At 37.5% G+C, this 21,887-nt stretch overlaps 2 protein-coding genes across 2 annotated transcripts in view; both read left to right on the forward strand.

Moving 5' to 3' along the window:
• The first annotated feature begins 2,319 nt into the window (after positions 1-2,319).
• Positions 2,320-16,277, forward strand: si:ch73-168d20.1 (NACHT, LRR and PYD domains-containing protein 12). The gene is given in 15 exon segments (XM_059528576.1): positions 2,320-2,444; positions 2,579-2,639; positions 5,917-6,121; positions 6,538-8,275; positions 9,447-9,620; positions 9,771-9,944; positions 10,373-10,546; positions 11,086-11,259; positions 12,093-12,266; positions 12,464-12,637; positions 13,237-13,410; positions 13,779-13,952; positions 14,127-14,300; positions 15,078-15,251; positions 15,617-16,277. Coding segments are annotated over 15 exon segments (3,963 nt in total). The 5' UTR covers positions 2,320-2,343; the 3' UTR covers positions 15,735-16,277.
• Positions 16,278-20,284: 4,007 nt separating this feature from the next.
• Positions 20,285-21,887, forward strand: part of LOC132118618 (endophilin-A1-like) — an 18,182-nt gene continuing 16,579 nt past the window's right edge. The window contains exon 1 of the mRNA XM_059528577.1: positions 20,285-20,619. Within this exon, the coding sequence (XP_059384560.1) occupies positions 20,575-20,619 (45 nt within the window). The 5' untranslated portion in view covers positions 20,285-20,574. The remainder of the gene's footprint in view (positions 20,620-21,887) is intronic.

Here is a 21,887-nt window from a genome sequence, read left to right on the forward strand (position 1 = left end):
TTTGAATTAAATAAAAAAAATGTGTACATTTGAATTATGTCACAATATATGCACCCACATGTGGAAAACGCAATTGGAAATATAATTTGCAATTGCTTTTGAGAAAAGTCCTGAATATTCTTCCATATAAAAACCTTTTCCATGATATTCTAATTTTTGGAGATGCACCTGTGTGTGTGTGTGTGTGTGTGTGTGTGTGTGTGTGTGTGTGTGTCCATATATATATATATATATATGTATATGTATATATGTATGTATATACGTAGGTGTACATATACAGTGAATACGGAAAGTATTCAGAGCCCCTTAAATTTTTCACTCTTTGTTATATTGCAGCCATTTGCTGCAAGTTATTTTTTTTCTTCATTAAAGTACACACAGCACCCCATATTGACAGAAAAACACAGAATTGTTTACATTTTTGCAGATTTATAAAAAAAAACAAAAAACTAAACTGAAATATCACATGGTCCTAAGTATTCAGACCCTTTGCTGTGACACTCATTTATTTAACTCAGGTGCTGTCCATCCTTGAGATGGTTCTACACCTTCATTTGAGTCCAGCTGTGTTTGATTATATTGATTGGACTTGATTAAGAAAGCCACACACCTAAGAGCTTCCAGCTCACAGTGCATGTCAGAGCAAATGAGAATCATGAGGTCAAAGGAACGGCCTGAAGAGCTCAGAGACAGAATTGTGGCAAGGTACAGATCTGGCCAAGGTTACAAACAACTTTCTGCTGCATTTAAGGTCCAACAAGACAATGACCCTAAGCACACAGCTAAAATAATGAAGGTAGCTTTACAACAACTCTATGACTGTTCTTGAATGGCTCAGCCAGAGCCCTGACTTAAACCCAATTGAGCATCTCTGGAGAGACCTGAAAATGGCTGTCCACCAACGTTTACCATCACACCTGACAGAACTGGAGAGGATCTGCAAGGAGGAATGACAGAGGATCCCCAAATCCAGGTGTGAAAAATCCTGGTTATTGCATCTTTCCCAAAAAGACTCATGGCTTCATTAGATCAAAAGTGTGCTTCTACTAAATACTGAGCAAAGGGTCTAAATACTTAGGACCATGTGATATTTCAATTTTTCTTTTTTAATAAATGTGCAAAAATGTCAACAATTCTGTGTTTTTCTGTCAATATGGGGTGGCGCGTGTATACACTGAGGAAAAAAATGAACTTAAATGATCTTATATATCTATACATAATCTCAAACAGCTCCTACATCACCACAGTGTTCAGGAAGGGCGGATTTTGGGAGGGTTTCAAGAAAAATTCTCATTGCTCGTCCAAAAACAAACTCCAGCTTATTCAGTTGTCATACTTGACTGGAACTTCAAACGGGACTGGCCTCTATGGTCAGATGAAACATAAAAAATAGCTTTCTGGCAGCAAACCCACCTGATGGGTTTAGTACAAACCGGGACAAAAAGTACTGCATGCCCAGTGTTGCCAAGCCAATTGATTTCCATTGGAATTTGGCTACTTTAACACGGTTTCCACTGGATATTTTTCATTTCCATGTTTTAAGTTGAAGTGACACCAATAATGTGATATGTGCTTTGGATAAGGAAACCGCTTTGCCGCTGGGGGCGCTGCTAACACCCAGGCTCAGACTTCTGAAGCGGTGTGAGCTTTGAAGGCTGAGTGGATGGGGTCTTCTGGCAACTAGCAGCTGCAGCACTAGAGCACTTAGGAAGCGATGCAGCACTTGCAATGTCTTCTGAGCCTCTGAGAAGCACTGTGCAAACCTGTCCACAGTGGGGCTCAAGAGGACCATTGGCGAGACCATAGAATCAAGGAAGGCCATCTTCTCAGCGTCCCTTATTTCAGTGAGGTTCATCCAAAGGTGGTGCTCCAACGCCTCCAGGCTGGCCATGGTCTTGCCGATAGTCTGAACTGTGGCTTTTGTAGCACACAGAGCTAGATCAGTTACTGTGCGCAGCTCTTTGAAAAGCATCTTGATGTTGGCCAGACTTGTCCATATCAAGCAGATGGCGGACACAAGTGAGCATCTACCGCTTTCTCCAGAGGGGGGAGCTTGCTAAAGTCTTTTTCCTCAGTGCCATTATTTCATAATGAGATTTTCTTAGTCACACAGATATTCTCTTATAAAAGTGACTTACAAATGAGGAAGATCCCTTGCAATTCAACATCAAAAGATCTTGTGTATAAAAGAACAGCATGAAAAAGTAATGGTATTAATACTTCAAATGAGATGCAGCAACTTTCCATTGTTTTATTAACTGCAGCGTTGCAACGGAGACAACAGCACTGTCGTTCATCTCATGGCATGACTTCTCTTGTAGGACAATTTTAAACACAAGGTCCATGTTTCCTGCTCCAGAGTCCAGCTGTCTGTCTATGAGGAGCGATGCGTCAATGGATCCTCCAGCTAATTTCAGTTTGGCAGACTCTTCTGCTAAACCGAGGTGAGGAACGGATCATAGATGAAGCACATTAATTATTAGCTTTATCCTATTGGATAATTGGTCAAGATTTTGTACTGTATTTGATATTAAGGAATGGACAATATCATGCATGTATTTTACTGTCACTGCTACAGTAATGAACAGGAAGGATCAAAGTCTTTGAATGACGAGATCCTACCAGATGTCATCTTCAGGGTGAGTTTTATTAATTTTTTGGTCATAAACTAGAATAATTCTATAATCTATAATCAGGGATACACATAACTCGTGCGCATGTGTACATTGAAAAATAAAAAATGCACTGGGTAAACAAGTTCAGACCACTAATTTGTGTATCAACTAACTGTAATAATGTACAAGATTTATGTTAAAACGTAAAGCATAAATCTTCATCAGTGCTGATAGCCTTGTGGGCAGTGCTCCGACATACAACGTTGAGCTACAGGTGTCCAGGTGTCCCAGTTCTCTTTCTGTCAACTCTAAAACTCTCCTATCACAATTAAAGCCAAAATTGCCAAAAATAAACCTCGGCTACAGTACATGCTTCCAGTTTCAGAGCAAAATGCAAAATTTACATGTCATTCACTGATGAGATTTACTCAGCAGCACTAAAACCAGCAGCACATAAACTTACTTAACTTATTAACTCAGAAATATAAAACCATGATGATCTTAGGTATGATAACATTGAAAAATTATGTTTTATTAACAAAGTTCTGGAGGAGCATGTTAAGATGATAAACCTAATTATTAAGAAATGAACACATTCAGTAGTTAACTCAATTAAAAATATAAGAGATATATACATGTACAGTAGACACAACAGACTTATCTGTGTTCCTTGACAGTTTTCCAACATTTCTTTGCCAGTTTGTCAAAGATTAAACTTTTCCCGTTCTATGACATGCCAGATTTTTCTTTGCCGCCCTGCTTGGTCAGCCAAACGCTCACCAAGACACAATTAACCCCTTTGTTCCCCCCTGCCCACCAGTCACAACCCCAGTTAAATCCACCAGCTAAGTGCCAAGACCTGCAACCACCAACACTAATAACACATTTAGAGGGTGAGATTTTTAAGGGTTTCCCATACATTCATTAATTTGTGGCGGCCCGCCACAATATCAACACTGACCGCCACGGATTGATTCAGATTTGTAAACTGTTTAATATGGGTACAATTGTATTTTATTGAAGAGCTGCGCGCTGCTTGCACCTTCTCTCTCACAAACTGACAACGGAGGCACGCACGATTAGCCCCTCCTCTTCGAACACGATCTGAATCAAAACATGAGCATGTGTTAGTTAGAGGACAGATTGTTGCCGGTGCTTAATGCTTATTCCCCCAGCGAAGATTCCAGAATCAATCCGGAGTTGAATGGTTAGTAATGAACACTGTTGCTCAACATAACTCTGAGAAGTTGTAACGACCCAATTCCGATTTTTTTGCCCCTATGCGACCTGTATCTGATCTTTTCATGACAGTCTGAACGACACAGATCCGATCTTTTCAAATGAGACCTAGGCCACTTGGGTATGTGGTCCTAAATCCGATACGTATCCGATCTTTTGAAATGCGACCTCCGTCTGAACGGCCAGGTCACATTTATCCGACCCGTACGTCATTGATACGCTACAAATGTCATAATTCTGCGTTGAAGTAGGCGGGAATGAGAAGATGGCAACCATGGCAGACGATGCTGCTTAAATAACTTTAATATTGCTAAACGAGCTCCGCTGTTGACTACACTGTTGTTGACATCCATGTTTAGCTACTTCCACAAACAACGAGTGACGTCGTTGGCTGTTGAGTACTCTTCTGCGCATGCAGATCACTTCTGGGTCATTTCATGTTCACACAGGAGATCACAAAAGGTCGCATTTAATTGGAAATGTGAACGGCCTTGCAAAAAAAATCGAATTTTTTCACAAAATCGGAATTGAGCATTAAGCCCTGCAGTGTGAACGTAGCCTATGTTAAGCGCTGTCGCGTTTCCATTACAGATTCACGCAAAACTTTTGTGTTTTTTTTCTAAATATCGATAAACAACTATTGCGAAATGACGGCGTTTCCATTAACCGATGTTATGCGACTAAAACGTCATTTTTTTCCTCTCGCGATCAGTCATTCCAAAAATCATGGCAACGGACGTTGGTAGGTTTATATATATCACAGCCACCAGACTAGACATTATATTATTATTATCTCCAGGTTCAGGTTGGTGTGTGTTGGTTTTTGTCCACCTCAATCTCCAGGTTTGTGTGTGTGTGTGTGTGTGTCAGAGTCTGTGTGTGTCCACCTCCAGGTCCAGTTTGGTGTGTGTGTGAGTGTGTGTGTGAGTCTTTTTGAATGTTTGAGTGTGTGAGCCTGTGTTTGAGTGTGTCAGTAAGTTTGGGAGTTTGATTGTGTGTGTGTGTGTGTGTGTGTCCATCTCCAGGTCCAGGTTTGTGTGTGTGTGTGTGTGAGCAAAATTTGCAACAAGAAGTCTGTGGAGCAGTCATAGCATAGAAAGTGTAGCAATGGCATAGCAATAGCAATGTCTTTAAAGGGATAGTTCACCCAAAAATGAAAATTCCATCATCGTTTACTCACCCTCAAGTTGTTCCAAACCTGTATGAGTTTCTTTGTTCTGCTGAACACAAAGGAAGATATTTGGAAGAATGTTTGTAACCAAACAGACCTCGGTCCCCATTGACTACCATAGTATATATTTTTTCCTACTATGGAAGTCAATGGGGACCGAGATCTGTTTGATTCTGTCATTCTTCCAAATATCTTCCTTTGTGTTCAACAGAACAAAGAAACTCATACAGGTTTGGAACAACATATACATATATATATATATATATATATATATACATATATATGATATATTTAACTTAATCCCCACCTCCTTCCCCGGTCCCCAAACACCACACCACCGCAAATAGAATCTAATTATGTGGGAAACACTGGATTTTAGAAGCTCTGTCTATTGCAAAGAATTTCAATGTCTGCAAATGCTCCAGACAGTATTGCCAAAACCTCCACATCTGAAAATGAAAAAATTAAAAAGTTTAAAAACAAAAAATTACTTATTGGCTCCAGTGAATATTTCTCAATTATCTATCAAACTATCATTATCTGTGAGCCCTCCCGGTCTGGTTCTCCAAATCGCGTTGCTCCTCATCCATTGGCTAGTAGGAACTTGTACTTTTGAAGTGTACTATAAAATAATAGTAGTATTTTTTATGTAATACTCTGTTTTTGGCTTAAAAAATGCGCTTTTACCAGCTTTTTAAAAGCTTGTTATTAGACTCATCTAGTGTATAATTCATAAACATCATCCACATGATGTCAGTTCCCTTCGGTATCTTTTAGCAGGAGATTTGTTGTAGTGACATTAGTGTACTAAAGCTCTTGTGCATTGTTCTCTTCACTTTCTGATGGAAGCTGAGCGTCTGAATGTTCACTGTAATTAAACACTGATTTTAGGAGCTTGAGGACACAAGCATCTCTCTGATGAAGAAAGAGCTGAGAAAATTTGAGAAACTGCTGAAACCAGATTACTCAGCATGCTCTGTGAGAGAGGAGGAGGAGGATGAAGGGCAGAGCCGAGTGAGTGAGGCAGTTCTGAGGATTATGCTTCATGTCCTGTGGAAGATGAACCAGCCAGACCTCGCTAACACACTACAGACCAGTAAGAGTCAGATTTCAAACTCTCTAGCATCCTTGCTGCTCATTTGTAGGGAATAATTTTTATTTCTTAATTTCAGTTGTGTCTGTTACTTGATTATGCATGTAATTTGCTTCTTTCATTTCTGTTTAATTCCTAAAGGGTTAGTTACAGTTACTGGATATTATAGTTTGCAGACAAACTTTGATGTTGGCTTGAGAAATCCTAGCCTGAAAGTTTAAAATAGTTTAACAAGCTGTAAGTTGTAAGACTAAAACAAACATTTGAATGTTATAGATTGTTCCGAGATTGTTCTGGGAGGTTGTTAGAGTGTTCTGGATAGTTGCTTTGGTGTTACTATGTGTGGTTGTTGGGCTTTTCTGGATGTTCCTAGAATATTGTTGTGCAGCATAAATATTTTTTTCTGTTGTATATTGCAGAGTTGATCTCAGTGAGCCAACAACAACTGAAATCAAGACTGAAGCAGAAATTTCAGAAAATCAGCGAAGGAGTCTCAAATCAAGGGAATGCAACACTTCTGAACGAGATCTACACAGAGCTTTACATCACAGAGGGAGGGACTGGCAACACAAACAACGAGCATGAGGTGAGATGCATTGAGACCTCATTGTCCAGAGGTCAAGAGACTCAGGAAACTCCTATCATATGTAATGAAATCTTCAGATCCTTACCTGGACAAGACAAACCCATCAGAATGGTGCTGACCAAAGGAGTTGCCGGAATAGGAAAAACCGCTTCAGTGCACAAGTTTATTCTGGACTGGGCTGAGGGAAAGGCTAATCAGGACGTTCACTTCATCTTTCCGCTTCCTTTCAGAGACCTGAATTTGATGAAGGAGAAACAGATGAGTCTGATGGAGCTTCTTTGCTGTTTTTTCACAGAACTGAAACCTATAGAATATAATGACTATAAAACTATCTTTATTTTCGATGGTCTGGATGAGTGGCGTCTTCCTCTGGATTTCCAGAACAGTGAAATTTTGTGGGATGTGACCAAATCGGCCTCAGTAGATGTGCTGCTGACCAACCTCATTAAGGGGAACCTCCTTCCGTCTGCTCTCATCTGGATTACTGCCCGACCGGCAGCAACAAATCAGATCCCTGCAGAGTTTGTCGACCGGGTAACAGAGGTACAAGGGTTCAGAAACCCTCAGAGGGCTGAATATTTTCTGAGAAAAATAAAAGATCACAATCTGGCCAATAGGATCGTCACACACATTCAATCAACAAGGAGCCTTCACATCATGTGCCGCATCCCAGTGTTCTGCTGGATCTCTGCCACTGTTCTTGAGAAAATGTTGAGTGAAGCCAAGAGTACAGAGATTCCCAAGACTCTTACTCAAATGTTTGCACACCTCCTGATCGTTCATACCAAACTGAAGACCCAGAAGTATGATGGGAAATGTGAAGTAGATCTTGAGCAGGCCAGAAAGAGCATCTTGTCACTTGGGAAACTGGCTTTTCAACAACTGGAAAGAGGCAACCTAGTCTTCTACGAGGAGGACTTGAAACAGTGCGACATTGATGTCCGAGATGCATCCATGTACTCTGGAGTTTGTACCCAGATCTTTAAAGAAGAGTTTGGTCTAAAGCTAGATAAGGTGTATAGCTTTGTGCATCTCAGTGTTCAAGAGTTTTTTGCTGCCTTGTTTAAGTTCCTTTCCTTTGCTCAGGAGAACAAGAAGTCCTCAATGACAGGTTTTCTAAAGCGTGAAGTGGACCGGTCCTTGCAGAGTGAGAATGGACACCTGGATCTTTTCCTTCGATTTCTGCTAGGGCTTTCACTTAAGTCCAATCAGACTCTACTACGGGGATTATTCACAATGACGAGAAGCTCCCAGGATCCATGTGAAATTATTTAGTACATTAAGAGTAAAATTAGAGAGAATCCCTCTCCAGAGAAGTCCATCAATCTGTTTCACTGCCTAAATGAGCTGAATGACCAGTCCCTGGTGCAGGAGGTCCAAACGTACCTGAGCAATAGAGGCACCCATCGCCTCTCTGGAGTCAAACTCTCTCCAGCCCAGTGGTCAGCTATCGTGTTTGTGCTGCTGAACTCTGCAGAGGACCTGGATAAATTTGAGCTGAGGCAATATGACCTGTCAGAGGAGTGTCTTTTGAGGCTGCAGCCGGTGGTCAAAGCTTCCAGAAAAGTAGAGTGAGTATATTAAATTTGCTAGCCTATTCTAACTCACTTTTGTATAAAGCAGGGTTCTCCAACCCTGCTTCTGGAAAGCTCCCATCCTGCAAATTTCAGCTCCAACTGGATCCCAGTTTTGGAGTCTTAAAAACTTATTACAAAATATATGTGAATATTAAAGGATGTTCTTGAGTTACAGGCACACAAAATAATATTTATGGCAATCAGACATAAGTTGTATGCAATTGTTTAGAGGGTGTTCAGGGGGAAACAAGATATAAACAAGATACATTTCTACATTAGTTGTTAGTAAGATTTTACACTTAAAAAAGTATCAACTGGCTGGAAAGTGACCCACATTTGGTCTTCAACAAATGTGAAAATGTGTACAATATAACATTTGACTTATCAGTAAGCCTTCCCCCTTAGTTACGGTTGCTCCCTAGGACAAACAGAGCAGCTCACTGTCCTACAGTGACAGCTATGGCAGTGACTGTCTTACAATGACAGTGTGAAAACCTTGTCCCATAATGTTTTTGCACAATTTTGGACACAGAATGATCACCATTCAGGAGGGAATTAAATACGCCATGGAGGGATATATAAAATATATTTTTTTAGAAATATGGTGGGTAACTTGATTAATTTGGAAGTGAGGGTTAGCCGATCACAATGCAAGTCAGAAAAGCTTCAAATTGGCCGTCACAATCATGGATGACAACATCCAGGATCAATCTGGGATTAGAGTTGAATGCTCTATTCTGTTTGGGTTCAGGAAATGGAATAAAATAAATTATATTGCCTGTCCTCTCAGGATACCTGGAATCAGTGTTACAAGTACCGCAAGCACATCGTTTTTCCATTTTTGTTTTTTAAATAAACACCATCAAACCAATGCAAACTTCGGATCTTCCAATGTTTCTCTATGGCGCTGAAACCTACAGATGTCTGAGTTCCATTCCCTGTGCAATTGATACTCGACTGCCATTAGGCTCATCTACATTTGAGGGGAGGGTCTTACCTATAGGTTAATTTATTCGTGGAGGCATATTGAGAGCCCGGTATTCCTGGAATTGATCCACATAGGGCCTTAATTAATTATCTGAACTGGTTAAATTAGCCTACATGTAAATCCATACTGATTGCTGTTATTGGAAATTATTAAGGCATATATTTTTTTCTTTGCCAGTCTGAGGGGCTGTAATCTCACAGATCACATCTGTTCAGCCCTGGCCTCCGCTCTCAGCTCGATCTCATCCAGTTTAAGAGAACTGGACCTCAGTGACAACAACCTCCAGGTGTCAGGAGTACAGCTTCTCTCTGTAGGACTGAAAAGTCCTCACTGTACACTGGAGACACTGAAGTATGTTTTTAAGTTTTTTTATTTTATCCATTAATAATTTCAATTTAACTTTTTTATTATATTGTTCTCATCTCTGAATGTCCTTCTTCTATGATATTATGTATGTCCCTGGTATGAATCATTTTTTATTTAGTGCAAGTGTTTCTGCAGGTTGTGTAACTGCAGTATTAGAAAGGAAGGCTGTGCTGCTCTGGTTTCTGCTCTTATATCAAACCCGTCACATCTGAGAGAACTGAGTCTGAACTCCAATAAACTAGGAAATTCAGCAGTGAAGCTTATGTCTAAACTACTGGAAGATCCACATTGTAAACTAGAAAAACTACAGTGAGTGATATAACCAAATCTATTGTTGTTCTTCATATTTTCTTTGATACATTTCATTACATAAATGTGTAAAAATAAAATGCAAAATAAATAAAACTAAATAAATAAAAGCCTTCTTCTTAGATTATTCTACAACAAATACACAATCTTACATTAAGTTAAATCGTATATACCTAAATTATTGCTGGTAATATTTTTTTTAAATACATTAATATTCTTCTAAATTTAAGCATGAACACACTACTTTTTGACCAACTTGACATGTTTTGCAGATTCTACAAGATGTAAATTATGAATACCACTCTACATTACTCGTACATTAATGCACAATATCACCCATTTTAATGCTCAAACACTTGCAGCTCATCACTCAATTTTTTCTTCAGAATGAATGCGTGTTGAGCTGTGTATATGTTTTCTCTCTGTAGGCTGTATGACTGCAGTGTTGGAGAGGAAGGTTGTGTTGCTCTTGCTTTATCACTGATATCAAACCCGTCTCATCTGAGAGAACTCAATTTGAACAATAATGAGCCAGGAGATTCAGGAGTGAAGCTTCTCTCTGATCTACTGAAGGACCCACACTGCAAACTAGAGAAACTACAGTGAGTGATATTATTTGAGTGTATTTTTGAAAACTGATACTGTACCAGACCAACATCAGAAGGATGTGTTTGTAATCACAGAAAAAGATACTCAAACAGGCATGCATATTGATTCTGATCTACTAAGAGATTTACACTGCAAACTAGAGAAACTACATTGAGTAATATTTGATGAATGATATCACAGTATCAGTGCTAACAAACTTAACTCATCATTTTAAACAAATATATAAAACACAGTTACGTTTATCACTTATGTTGTTTAGAATGTTGAAATAGTAAAATAATAGTAATGGTTTTACATATACTAAAATTAATTTCTTTTGATGCTGGGGTGAATTACTGTAGTCTAAACTAAATTACATTTAAGCTTGAGTTGGATCACCACAGAAAACATTGTTATCAGGCAAATGTTTGTTTCTGGTGCAAATGTCCCTATTGTGTTTTTATTTTAAAATCGTGTTCATACGGAATGTTCACAGCGGATATGAAAGTTTGGCATCAAAGAGCCTTAAGTGTGAGGTGGTTTTTCTCTGCAGGCTTGATGACAACAGAGTTGGAGAGGAATGCTTTGCAGTTCTGGTTTCATCTTTTATATCAAACCCATCACATTTAAGAGAACTCCGTGTGAGCCGGAACAAACCTGGTGACTCAGGAGTGAGGCTTTTGTCTGACCTTCTGAAAGATTCAAACTGTAAACTGGAGAAACTACAGTAAGTATTTCACCTTTAAGGATGCAAAATGCTTAACATCACAAACAATTACATCAAAGGTGCTATATACAATCTTTACATGCATCAAGTAAAATACTGCACTGTAGGATTGAAAATATTTGGCCAATGTTTTTATATTAGCATAATACTTATTGTTTACAAAGGCCAAATGTACCTCATTTTCATTATACAGTATATATTTTATATAAAACATTTAAAGAAATAAACATGTTGAAGAAGACAGAACCTCCAAAAATGGTAGCAAACTGCAGAATCTAGTTGTTCCTTAAGCCAAGAGATGGACCAACGATAAGAAATGTAAAATAGCATGGAACAGCCAATTGTTTTCTACAGTGACACTTTTCAGAGTTTACCGGAATCCCTCCACTTCCCCCAGCTCCACCTGTCTAGATCTGATTAGGAATTTGTGTATATATTTTCATGCAGCAGCAGCATTTCTGTGTATCTATTGGCAGTAGCAATCAACCTGCTAAAAAGATTCAGGTGTTGTCATTATTGAAGTTTCTGTTCTGAGACTTCATGTTTCTGCTGGAGATCAGGGTCTGTTAGTCAGTTTTAGGAAGTTTTTTGAATAAGATGGCATTTCTAGTTGCCAATAAATATGAATGGTAGAGTAAATGGTTCGCTCGAAGTACTTTAGTAAGGCACTGTTAGCTTTAACAGTCCACATTTGTACATCTTTATTTGGTTTTCCAAATCACTTACCTATAAATTTTGTTTTGTCCAACATGAAGTGCATCCTAATGTTCATTTGTGGACATCATCATCTTTTACATGCAGAATCTGATCTGTAAGTGTCTTCTTCTCCTCAGGTTGGAGTGCTGCAGTATTGGACAGGAAGGTTGTGCTGCTCTGGCTTTAGCTCTGATATCAAATCCCTCTCATCTGAGAGAACTCAATCTGAACTACAACGAACCAGGAGGCTTAGGAGTGAAGCATCTGTCTGATCTACTGAGGGATTCACGCTGTAAACTGGAGAAACTAAAGTGATTATAGTTAATCATATTACATTTTTTATGTATTTACTGATGATTTTATCCTAGGTGACTTACAACATGGCAATTCGTCAAAGAGCCAACAATACTTAATAACAACAATTAATGCTTGTTTTTAGTTTATAACCAGCATTAGCGATTTAGAATTTGTGTTGAGCAGGAAATGTCAGTCATTCATTTCTTTGCAGACTGGAATGCAGCGGTATTGGTGAGGAAAGTTGTGCTGCTTTGGTTTCATCTCTTATATCAAACCCGTCTCATCTGAGAGAGTTCAATCTGAGCTGGAACAAACCAGGAGATTCAGGAGTACAGCTTTTGTCTGATCTACTGAAGAACCAACACTGCAAACTGGAGAAACTAAAGTGAGTGATGTTTTATATCTTTATTTTAAGTATGATGTCTTTAAAGCCAAATTTGTTACAATAATCATACATAAGGCCCATAGCACACAATATAATATAATTTCAGTGGATTGATATTGTGGTTACTGTGCAATTTGGAATAACAATCTAATTGTGATTATTTTGGTAAAGTTTTTTCATTTTAAATGCAATTGTAAAAAAATACAGGTTTACTGTGCTTTTATTTATGGTCAAGATGGCTATATAATAATAATATTATTTATAATAATTATTATGTCATTATTATTATTATTGTTACTAAATAAATAATATAAAAAAATACTAATTCAGGATCAAATAAATATTAATATTTTAACATTTCCATGTCAAATAAAATATATAATTTGAGAAAAATATAATAATTTTATTTTACATCATAGCTAAAATACCAAGAGTAATATTTTTGGCTGTCTTGAATCATTTTCAAATGTTAAACCATCAAACTTATGAATGCTTTTCATTACAAGTTTGAAAAGATGACTGTGGATCTCCAACACATATATGATTGTGTCTTATGCAGATTGTATCTTACACACACTGATCGTATCTTCTCTCTGTAGGTTGTATGACTGCAGTATTGGAGAGGAAGGTTGTGCTGCTCTTGCTTTGGCGCTGATATCAAACCCGTCTCATCTGAGAGAACTCAATTTGAACAATAATGATCTGGGAGATTCAGGAGTGAAGCTCCTCTCTGATCTAATGAAGGACCCACACTGCAAACTAGAGAAACTACAGTGAGTGATATTATTTAAGTGTATTTTTGAAAACTGATATTGTATCATACCAACATCAGAAAGCTTCTTTATGATTCTTAACCAGGATTCCAAGTGACTTAAATGACCATAAATATATTAAAATAATATTAGTCTTAATTTAAAATGCTAAAAAGACAATGTAAGCTAAAAACTTAATTTATTTTCACTAATTATCACTTTTATTGAAGAACAGTTTTTGAAACCGTTTAAGCAATTCTTATAACGTGCAGTTATTTAAATTTTGACATTGATTTTTTTTTCAAGAAAATGTAAATACCATTAATATTAAATAAGTCATTTTGTGTTGTGTTAAAGAATGAATAGTTTTTCCTTTTTTCTCTTTGCAGGCTGGAATACTGCAGCATTGCTAAGAAAGGTTTTGCTGCTCTGGTATCGGGTCTGAAATCGAACCCGTCACACCTGAGGGAACTCAATCTGAGTAGGAACGAAATGGGAGACTTTGGAGTGAAGAGTTTGTCTGACCTCCTGAAGCATCCACAGTGTGAACTTGAGAAACTAGAGTGAGTTTCATTGTCTGCCAAAAACTATAAAAATCATTTTAAAGAGAGCGTTATGAAAAAATCTGTCCTATTTCAACATTTGGGGCTAACACTGTATGCACTGTACCAACTCATATAGGGATATAGGATATATAGGGTTTGAGTGTTGAAGCATTTTTCTCCTCCTCTCTGCAGGCTTGATGACTGCAATATTGGTGAGGAAGGTTTTGCTGCTCTGGTCTCAGGTCTGATATCAAACCCGTCACACATTAGAGAACTCAATCTGAACTCCAGTAAACCAGTTTACTCAGGAGTGAATCTACTCTGTGATCTACTGAGAGATCAGCGCTGCAAACTGAAGAAACTACAGTGAGTGATATATAATACATCACATCAAATCACATTCTCTGATATGTTTGCAAAATAAAGTCCTACATTCATAAAGTCATGACATTAAATGATGCATAAATTGCTAAACATGAATATCTTCCTCAATATATTGTTTTTTTTTCTAGTACAAATAACTAAACATCCTTAAATCAAGATGCATTTCCTTGAGATGTAATCTTACGTCTTTGTTTCTAATAAATGTAACAAAACTAAGTGAGTTCATTTCCGTAAAACAAGACAATAATATCAATGAGGTATAAAATTGTGTTGCTTCTTTAAGTCTGTTGGCAGATATTTTCTCTTATTTTAATCATGAACTCAGATTGTTGGAAGCTGTATTTTCAAGCTGTTGCTGATATAATTTCTGCTCATATTGATGTATTGTGCTACCTTAAATTTGGTCATGTTTTTTTTTTTTTTTTTAATTGACCTTCATAAAACCTGCATAAACTGGATACATATTGATCCTTGAGACCAAAACCAATTTTTACTGTGTTTTGCCATAGTTTTTATAAGAATTAAGTCTGTTTCAGTTCATTCTGTCTCTACACATGTACAGACTCCGATCAGATCTATATGTAGATAAATATTGCACTGGATTACATTACATTACAAAAAGAATGTTTAGAAGTGTAGACTGCTATTTCCTACTGACGTATTCAAGCAAAAGTAAAAACGCAAAGTTTGTTAAGGATTGAACAACTTTTACAGATAATGCCATTAGTCAGGGATGTGTAAGTGTCTTCTTCTTCTCAGGCTGGAGTGCTGCGGTTTTGGAGAAGAAGGTTGTGCTGCTCTGGCTCTAGCACTAAAATCAAATCCCTCTCATCTGAGAGAACTCAATCTGAACTACAATGAACCAGGAGATGCGGGAGTGAAGCTTCTGTCTATTCTTCTGATGAATCCCCACTGTAAACTGAAGAAACTAGAGTAAGTGTCTTTATTCTATTATATTATCATTGGCCGGCTAATATATTAAAATCAGGCCTGGTGATGCATTTAGATGAATTTTTTGTATTTTATTTTATTTTTTTAGCTTTGGTTGATGTTGACTTCAAGAACTGAAATGTCTTCCGAAAAACTCTGATCTTACTTTATACAATCAATAAGATGCATACACCATATTATTTACATGTTATGACCATTACTACTCAATCTTACTACACTAAGACCATCATCACTGCAGTTGTATTAATAATTATGTAAGCCATGTGTTTTCTCACAATTATTGTTTAAGTTAATAGCAGAAATACTCTCGCACATGTATGAAGTGTATTTTCTCTCTGTCTCTGCAGGTTGTCCCACTGCAGTATTACAGAGAGCAGCTGTGCTGTTCTAAGATCAGCTCTGAGTTCAAATCCTTCACACTTGAGGGAACTCAATCTGAACTACAACCAGAGCACTCAACAGTGACGCTGTTTTCCGATCCACTGAAAAGTCAAACTCAATATAGCTATAAACTATATCTAAATTTCTCAGTTTGTGTAGATCCATATGAGGTTCAGACTATAATTTTTTATTCACAATAATTTTGCACTGATCTCGTACAAATATGTAGCTTTTTTTTTATAATTACAGTTTATACATTTTTCTTTATGTACCCCAAAAGTATGGAAGTGAAATGTAACAAAATGCCCCATTGATGGGGTACATTGTAACATCAGAGGGGCACATTGTAACATGAACATATAAAAAGCAATAAAGAGCAATCTAAACTGATAAATAACAGATTGGAGATTAAAATAGCAGATTTGTCTCATTTTAAATGAATACTAAAACTGAGATGAAAAATTTACTTATGCCAGAAGTCTACTCTTGCTATGGTATAACTTGAAAATATTTTTTTATTTTATCAGTTGACTGCATGTATCTGAATGTGAGAACATGAGATCTTAAACCTTAATAAAGAATGAGGAAGGACTTGCAAAGGCCCACTTCTGCTAATAATAACATTTACCTAGGCAAGTCAAGATCTGCCAGACTGTGTACTATAAAAAAAACTTACATTATTTTATTTTTTGGCAAATTAGCACTGTTTTTCTGCTAATTTTGCTTATTTCAGCTTATCATCAAGCAAAACAAAAGTGATATGGTGATCATTAACGAACTTTTTGGGAATGCCACTAGAGGGACCAAAGAATATAATTTCCATTTTCTTTTCGTTTAGATTTCTATGTTCTCCATACACTCCATTAGAGGGCCCACGGAGATGCTACTTGAGCGTTTAAGAGGCAAATAAATCTGGGTGTCATCGGCATAGCAATAAAAAGATACACCATGCTTTCGGAAAATGGAGCCCAATGGGAGCATGTATAAAGACAAAAGGGTAGGAGCTAGAATAGATCCCTGTGGAACCCCCTATGGGAGATTGTTTACTAGTGAGGAGACTATGGGAAACTAGTTCACTCCTTGGTGAACTGGTTTTCTCATATTTAGTAACTTTAGTCAGCGCCATGAAGCATAGTGCCATAGCATAAAAAATAAAAAGTCGTTATTTCATAGAATGAAAGTCTAACCTGCAAATATGCACTGGAGAGGTTATCAAAGTCCAATGTCCTATTATTACAGTTTTAACTTACGGTGCAAATTCAAATTGAAATGTCAATATATTTTCAAATTTTAAAAATAACAGTCTACGGTGCGTGCACCCCCATTGCGGTAAAATCAAAGACTTGTATTGCATTTCATTGCAAAACAAAGAAACCTCATCAACCAACAATATAAAATGTGGGAAACTATTCCTTGGTTATGCTACAATTGTATTACAAATTATACTACGACTGGCAAATACCGTAAATTGATGAACTTGTTGGGCGTGATGACGTTTCAGACTGCGCCTTGTAGCCTAATTTAGCAACTTGTTAGCAACCGTCTTTTTAAGAAACATATCAGTTAAAAAAAATCACAAGTGGGGTGTAACTGGTGTGCTTTATCTCATAGCATAAAACGTGAAGGTATCTTGAGCCAGTCTGAACCACGGACCTTATTTTAGGGATTGAACCAAAATCCCATTTAAAAAAATCAATTGACTCTGGGACGATGGTACCGGAGGTGCTAAAACTCGCTTTTGGGTTTTTGCCTACAAAGTGAAATTATACTGTCGTTTCGCCACTCTATTGACAGCTCTCATTTTCGGAGAGATGTTATCTTGGCAAACTGAAAAAAAAGAACTGTTGATTAGAAGGGTGTCAATAGTTCTGGCCAATGTATTGGAGAAAAACCTATTTTTCATAATGAGATTTTCATTCATTTTCATTTGTTTTACTTCAATGAAAGTTGAGGGTTCTGTGTAATTTTCAGGTTTATCATTTGTTTACCAGGTGTCATTTTGGATGTTTGTTGTTTGGTTTTTTGTTTGTTTTTGGAAACTGACATTTTCAAGATTGTTTATTATTTTATTGTTTTTGGATATTTCCTCTATTTACTGATTTGCTTCAAATGCTGAATCCAGCGTAAATGACTCACTCAAATGAATCGGTTTGTCTTTGCCTCTGCTTTTCTTGCTTTCATCCATGTTTGTACGACACTGTCAGTACTGCTAGTTTGCTAATTTTATAAGAGTAACTGAAATTAACAAAAAAGCACAATATTTACAAATAAAATATCCATATTTCCATTTTAAAGATAACAACCAACACAAATCTAGGAACACATTCAGGTGAGGTGGTTTACTGCTAACTAGTGAAACACTCCATTAATATGATGAGCTGCAGCTCATGCATTGTGCATTATGATTATTATGTGCATTATGATCTTTTAATTATTATTTATTTTTTATTTAGCCTAATTGTTTAATTGTTTAATACGTAAAGGATTGTGCATTATTTTGCATTATGATCTTTTAATCATTATTTATTTTTTTATTTATCAATCAATCAACAGCAGGAAACGCGGGAAGAGAGGCGGAATACGTGTCAGGCTCAGAGCGTACCTGACATCATCCTCCACCTGCGATCGGGGTCATCCGTGTTTTGGGTCGTCAGCTGGGTTCATCGGCTGCAATGTGCGTTCTTTGGCATGCAATTACCGGTGGCTCCGGTCGATTGTACCGGGCTCCGAGTTCCCATCTCCCCGCTACTTGAACAGGAAGCGCTCCTCCAAGCGAGGCTGCGTGCTTGGGAATCTCCGCCCGCTCAGTCGTGCTTCCCAACGGACTGAAAGGCGCTCAATTCACATGGCGCTGATCAACACTAGTTCTTTTGTGCTGATTTTACCCTGTTCTTGTCATGAAAATAAGATATTTCTGAATAATCGTTTGAAATATATTAATTTTTTTCTAATTATTTGTTCTATTTGTTTATCTTTAAACTCACTTTAAATGTGTGTTAATTTGAATCATTTGAGCGCATAGGACTTTATATAGGATGAACAATTTTTTCTGGAATTTCTTTTATTATTATGTGTGCACAGTATTGTGCATTATATGGACTCAGTTTATCATTTGTTTATCAGATGTCATTTTGGAGTATTTTTGCTTGTAATTTTTTTTAACTAGACCTTTTCAAGATTTTTTTATTAATTTTTGATATTTCCCTAAATGATTTTCTTTAACCCCCCCCCCCCCCCCCCCGTTCTTTACGTCATCACACCAATATGTGGCGCCCGCCTTCTTCACACTTCTATAAACTTTGATTAACAAATGTTATTCAATATTTATATTGACTAATTATTTACCTTTTTCTCAGATTCAAGATATATTTTGAATCCTAGATTACTTACATTAAATGTTAAACCCTACCATAATAAAGTACACTGCATAGGTTTGCACCCCCCCTCAGCATCTGCAAGGTGTTTGATTATTTATTTTTAAGTAAGATGGATCATAAAAATGGCATTTGTTTTTTTAGTACTGTGCATTCCACAAGACAAAATATTAGCTGAACTGACACATTCTGAAATACTTTTGGTTGTTCTGCTGTTGTGTATCTTCCCGTATTATATTGGTTATTATTATTATTGTAATATTATGTGATTGTTTTCATTTGTGATAGTTGTTCACGAGGCTCTGTTTGTTCTGAACAGTTCAGCTGTCAACTGTTTTTCAGAAAAATCCTCCAGTTCCTGAACACTCTTTGGTTTTCCAGCATCTTCTGCATATTTGAATCCTTTCCAGAACTGACTGTATGACTTTGAGATAATCTTTTCACACCGAGGACAATTGAAAGACTCAAACACAACTATTACAAAAGATGCAAGCATTTACCTAAGAGGGAAACACTATTCATTACAAATGAAGAGGATGTTAACTTTTGTTGCTGAAGATAAGTGTCACCTTTATTTATATAGCGCTTTAAACAAATTTTTTTTCAAAAAAGTGCAAATTTTTATTTTGTCTTGTGGCAAATACGTGGTTTCAGAAAAGCGGTACCAAATCAAACATCTTTTATATTCATATGAATATAAATAAGAGACACATAATGAGTTTGCAACCTTATGTTTCCACTTTTTTCCCTAAGGAGCCTACTGCGTTTTAAATTATGGGAAGCACTTCCGGTTTGGGGAAGTTTCACTTAAAAAGACTGCAACAAATCGTTTCAAATCAAAAGATTGCGCAACAAACAATCCTTATCCGTCATGTTATGTTTGGCATAGTTAAAATAGTATCTATAGAATAGCTCTTTTGAGCTCTTTACATTTTTTTCCTTCTGATTATTTTCATGTTTCCTTTGTATTCAAATTTAAGTAAATAAAAAAATATGTGCATTTGTCACACTGATGTTGTAATATACAATTGTTATACAGACATAGCTAGCACGTCCGTAATTTGGCTGCAGATAGAAAAAAGATTTTTAGGAATTATTCATGGTGTTTTGAAAGTAATTTGTTAATGCTTTTACACTTTTATATTTCCTTTCAATGGTCGATGGCGTCTAGGTTTTTGTTATGTTCATGCTTTTAACAGCTAGCCCCGTTCTCCAGTATTTGAAGCGCATGTGATGTTGAGCGATCACGTGACGCCGCTGCTGTCCGCGGTGCTGAAATCATCCGGATCCGCTCAGAAACCGCTTCTCGCGTCTTTCCAAAGCGAAGGATACTTACTAGCGATGATTTATTGATTCACATCTGATTGTGATTGTGATTTTGGGGCTCGTCAGCCGCGCGCGCTCAGGGCGGGTCGTGTGACGTCACGAGTGACTACATCCTCGGACCAGACACTCAGCGAGTCCGCGCGCCCATTGCGGATATTTGCACCTCGAAACACCGATAAAACCGTCACTTAAAGCTGAACGGAGGGAACGGATAAAGCGCGGAGATGTCTGTGGCGGGGCTGAAAAAGCAGTTTCACAAAGCGACGCAGGTAAGAGCGAAATCCGTCCGTTTTTTCGCGGTGCTGATGACGCGACGCGTTTGATCAGCGCGAAAACATGAGTCCGATCCACAAAACGAGATCGGTACGGAAACCGACGGTAAAGTCCGCGGTCACACGGTGAATGGGCTTGTTTATGCATGTATGAAAACAGCGAAGGGGACCTGACGCCGTCACGTGACCCCATATATTCACGCGCGTTATGTAATCGACCGCGCGCGCTGGAACGGTGCTCACCTGAGGAGAAGGCTAGGGACAGATTTAACAAGTTTTTGGTTTAATTCAGTTTCTTTATAGACGAAAGCCTTATAGTGTCTTTTTAAATATATAAAACGTTATAGTTTCCCCTACTGATGATCACATGATTATTGTACAGGGATGAACAGTGACCCGGGGCATGTTGTCACAATGGGAGCCTGAGTCAAGAATTTATGACATAAAGAAAACTATATATATATGTGTGTGTGTGTGTGACCCTGGAGCACAAAAGCAGTCATCAGTAGCACAAGTATATTTGAAGCAATAGCCAACAACAATTTTTTTTTCTTTTATGCCAAAAATCCTTAGGATATTATGAAATGATTTGTAAATTTACTAAAAAACAAATTTACAGATTTTCAAATAGTTGTATCTCAGAAAGATATTGTTCTATCATAACAAGGTACATATTACATGACGGGCCTTAAAAACTAAAATAAGGGACAGACTATAACTCCATCAACTTTAATGGAGCAGTCAGGTTGGAAGGAGACAAGAGATCTAGGGCCAACTAACATAAATTAATTTGTATCTGTATTTAACTTTAAGAAATTTTGTGCCATCCATGCCTTGAAGTCATGTAAGCAAGATTTAAAAGAATGGGGGGGGGGGGGTTCGCAGAATTGTGCAATTGTGCTGTACGGTAAAAAAGATTTGCATATCATCAGCATGTTAGAACTGTGGAAGTGTAGACCATGGCACCGCATGTTCTGACCCAGAGGAAGCATAAAGATTAAGAATAGAAGTGGACCAAGGACAGATCCTTGAGGCACTCCATGAGAAAAAGTGTCAGAATGAGATTTTGAAGCAACGAGGAGATCGTTCACTACACTTAGAAGGGTCAAATCCCGACTGAAATGACTCATACAGATTATTTCTATCCAAATGAGTCTGTAACTGTTTGGCCACCACCTTTTCTAGGAGCTTAGATAAAAAAGGAAGGTTAGAAATTGGTCTGAAATTAGAACCGTGTTGTCAAGGCCAGGTCTTTTAAGTACAGG

This window comes from Carassius carassius, chromosome 37 (genome assembly GCF_963082965.1).
Source record: "Carassius carassius chromosome 37, fCarCar2.1, whole genome shotgun sequence".
Classification (NCBI taxonomy): domain Eukaryota; kingdom Metazoa; phylum Chordata; class Actinopteri; order Cypriniformes; family Cyprinidae; genus Carassius; species Carassius carassius.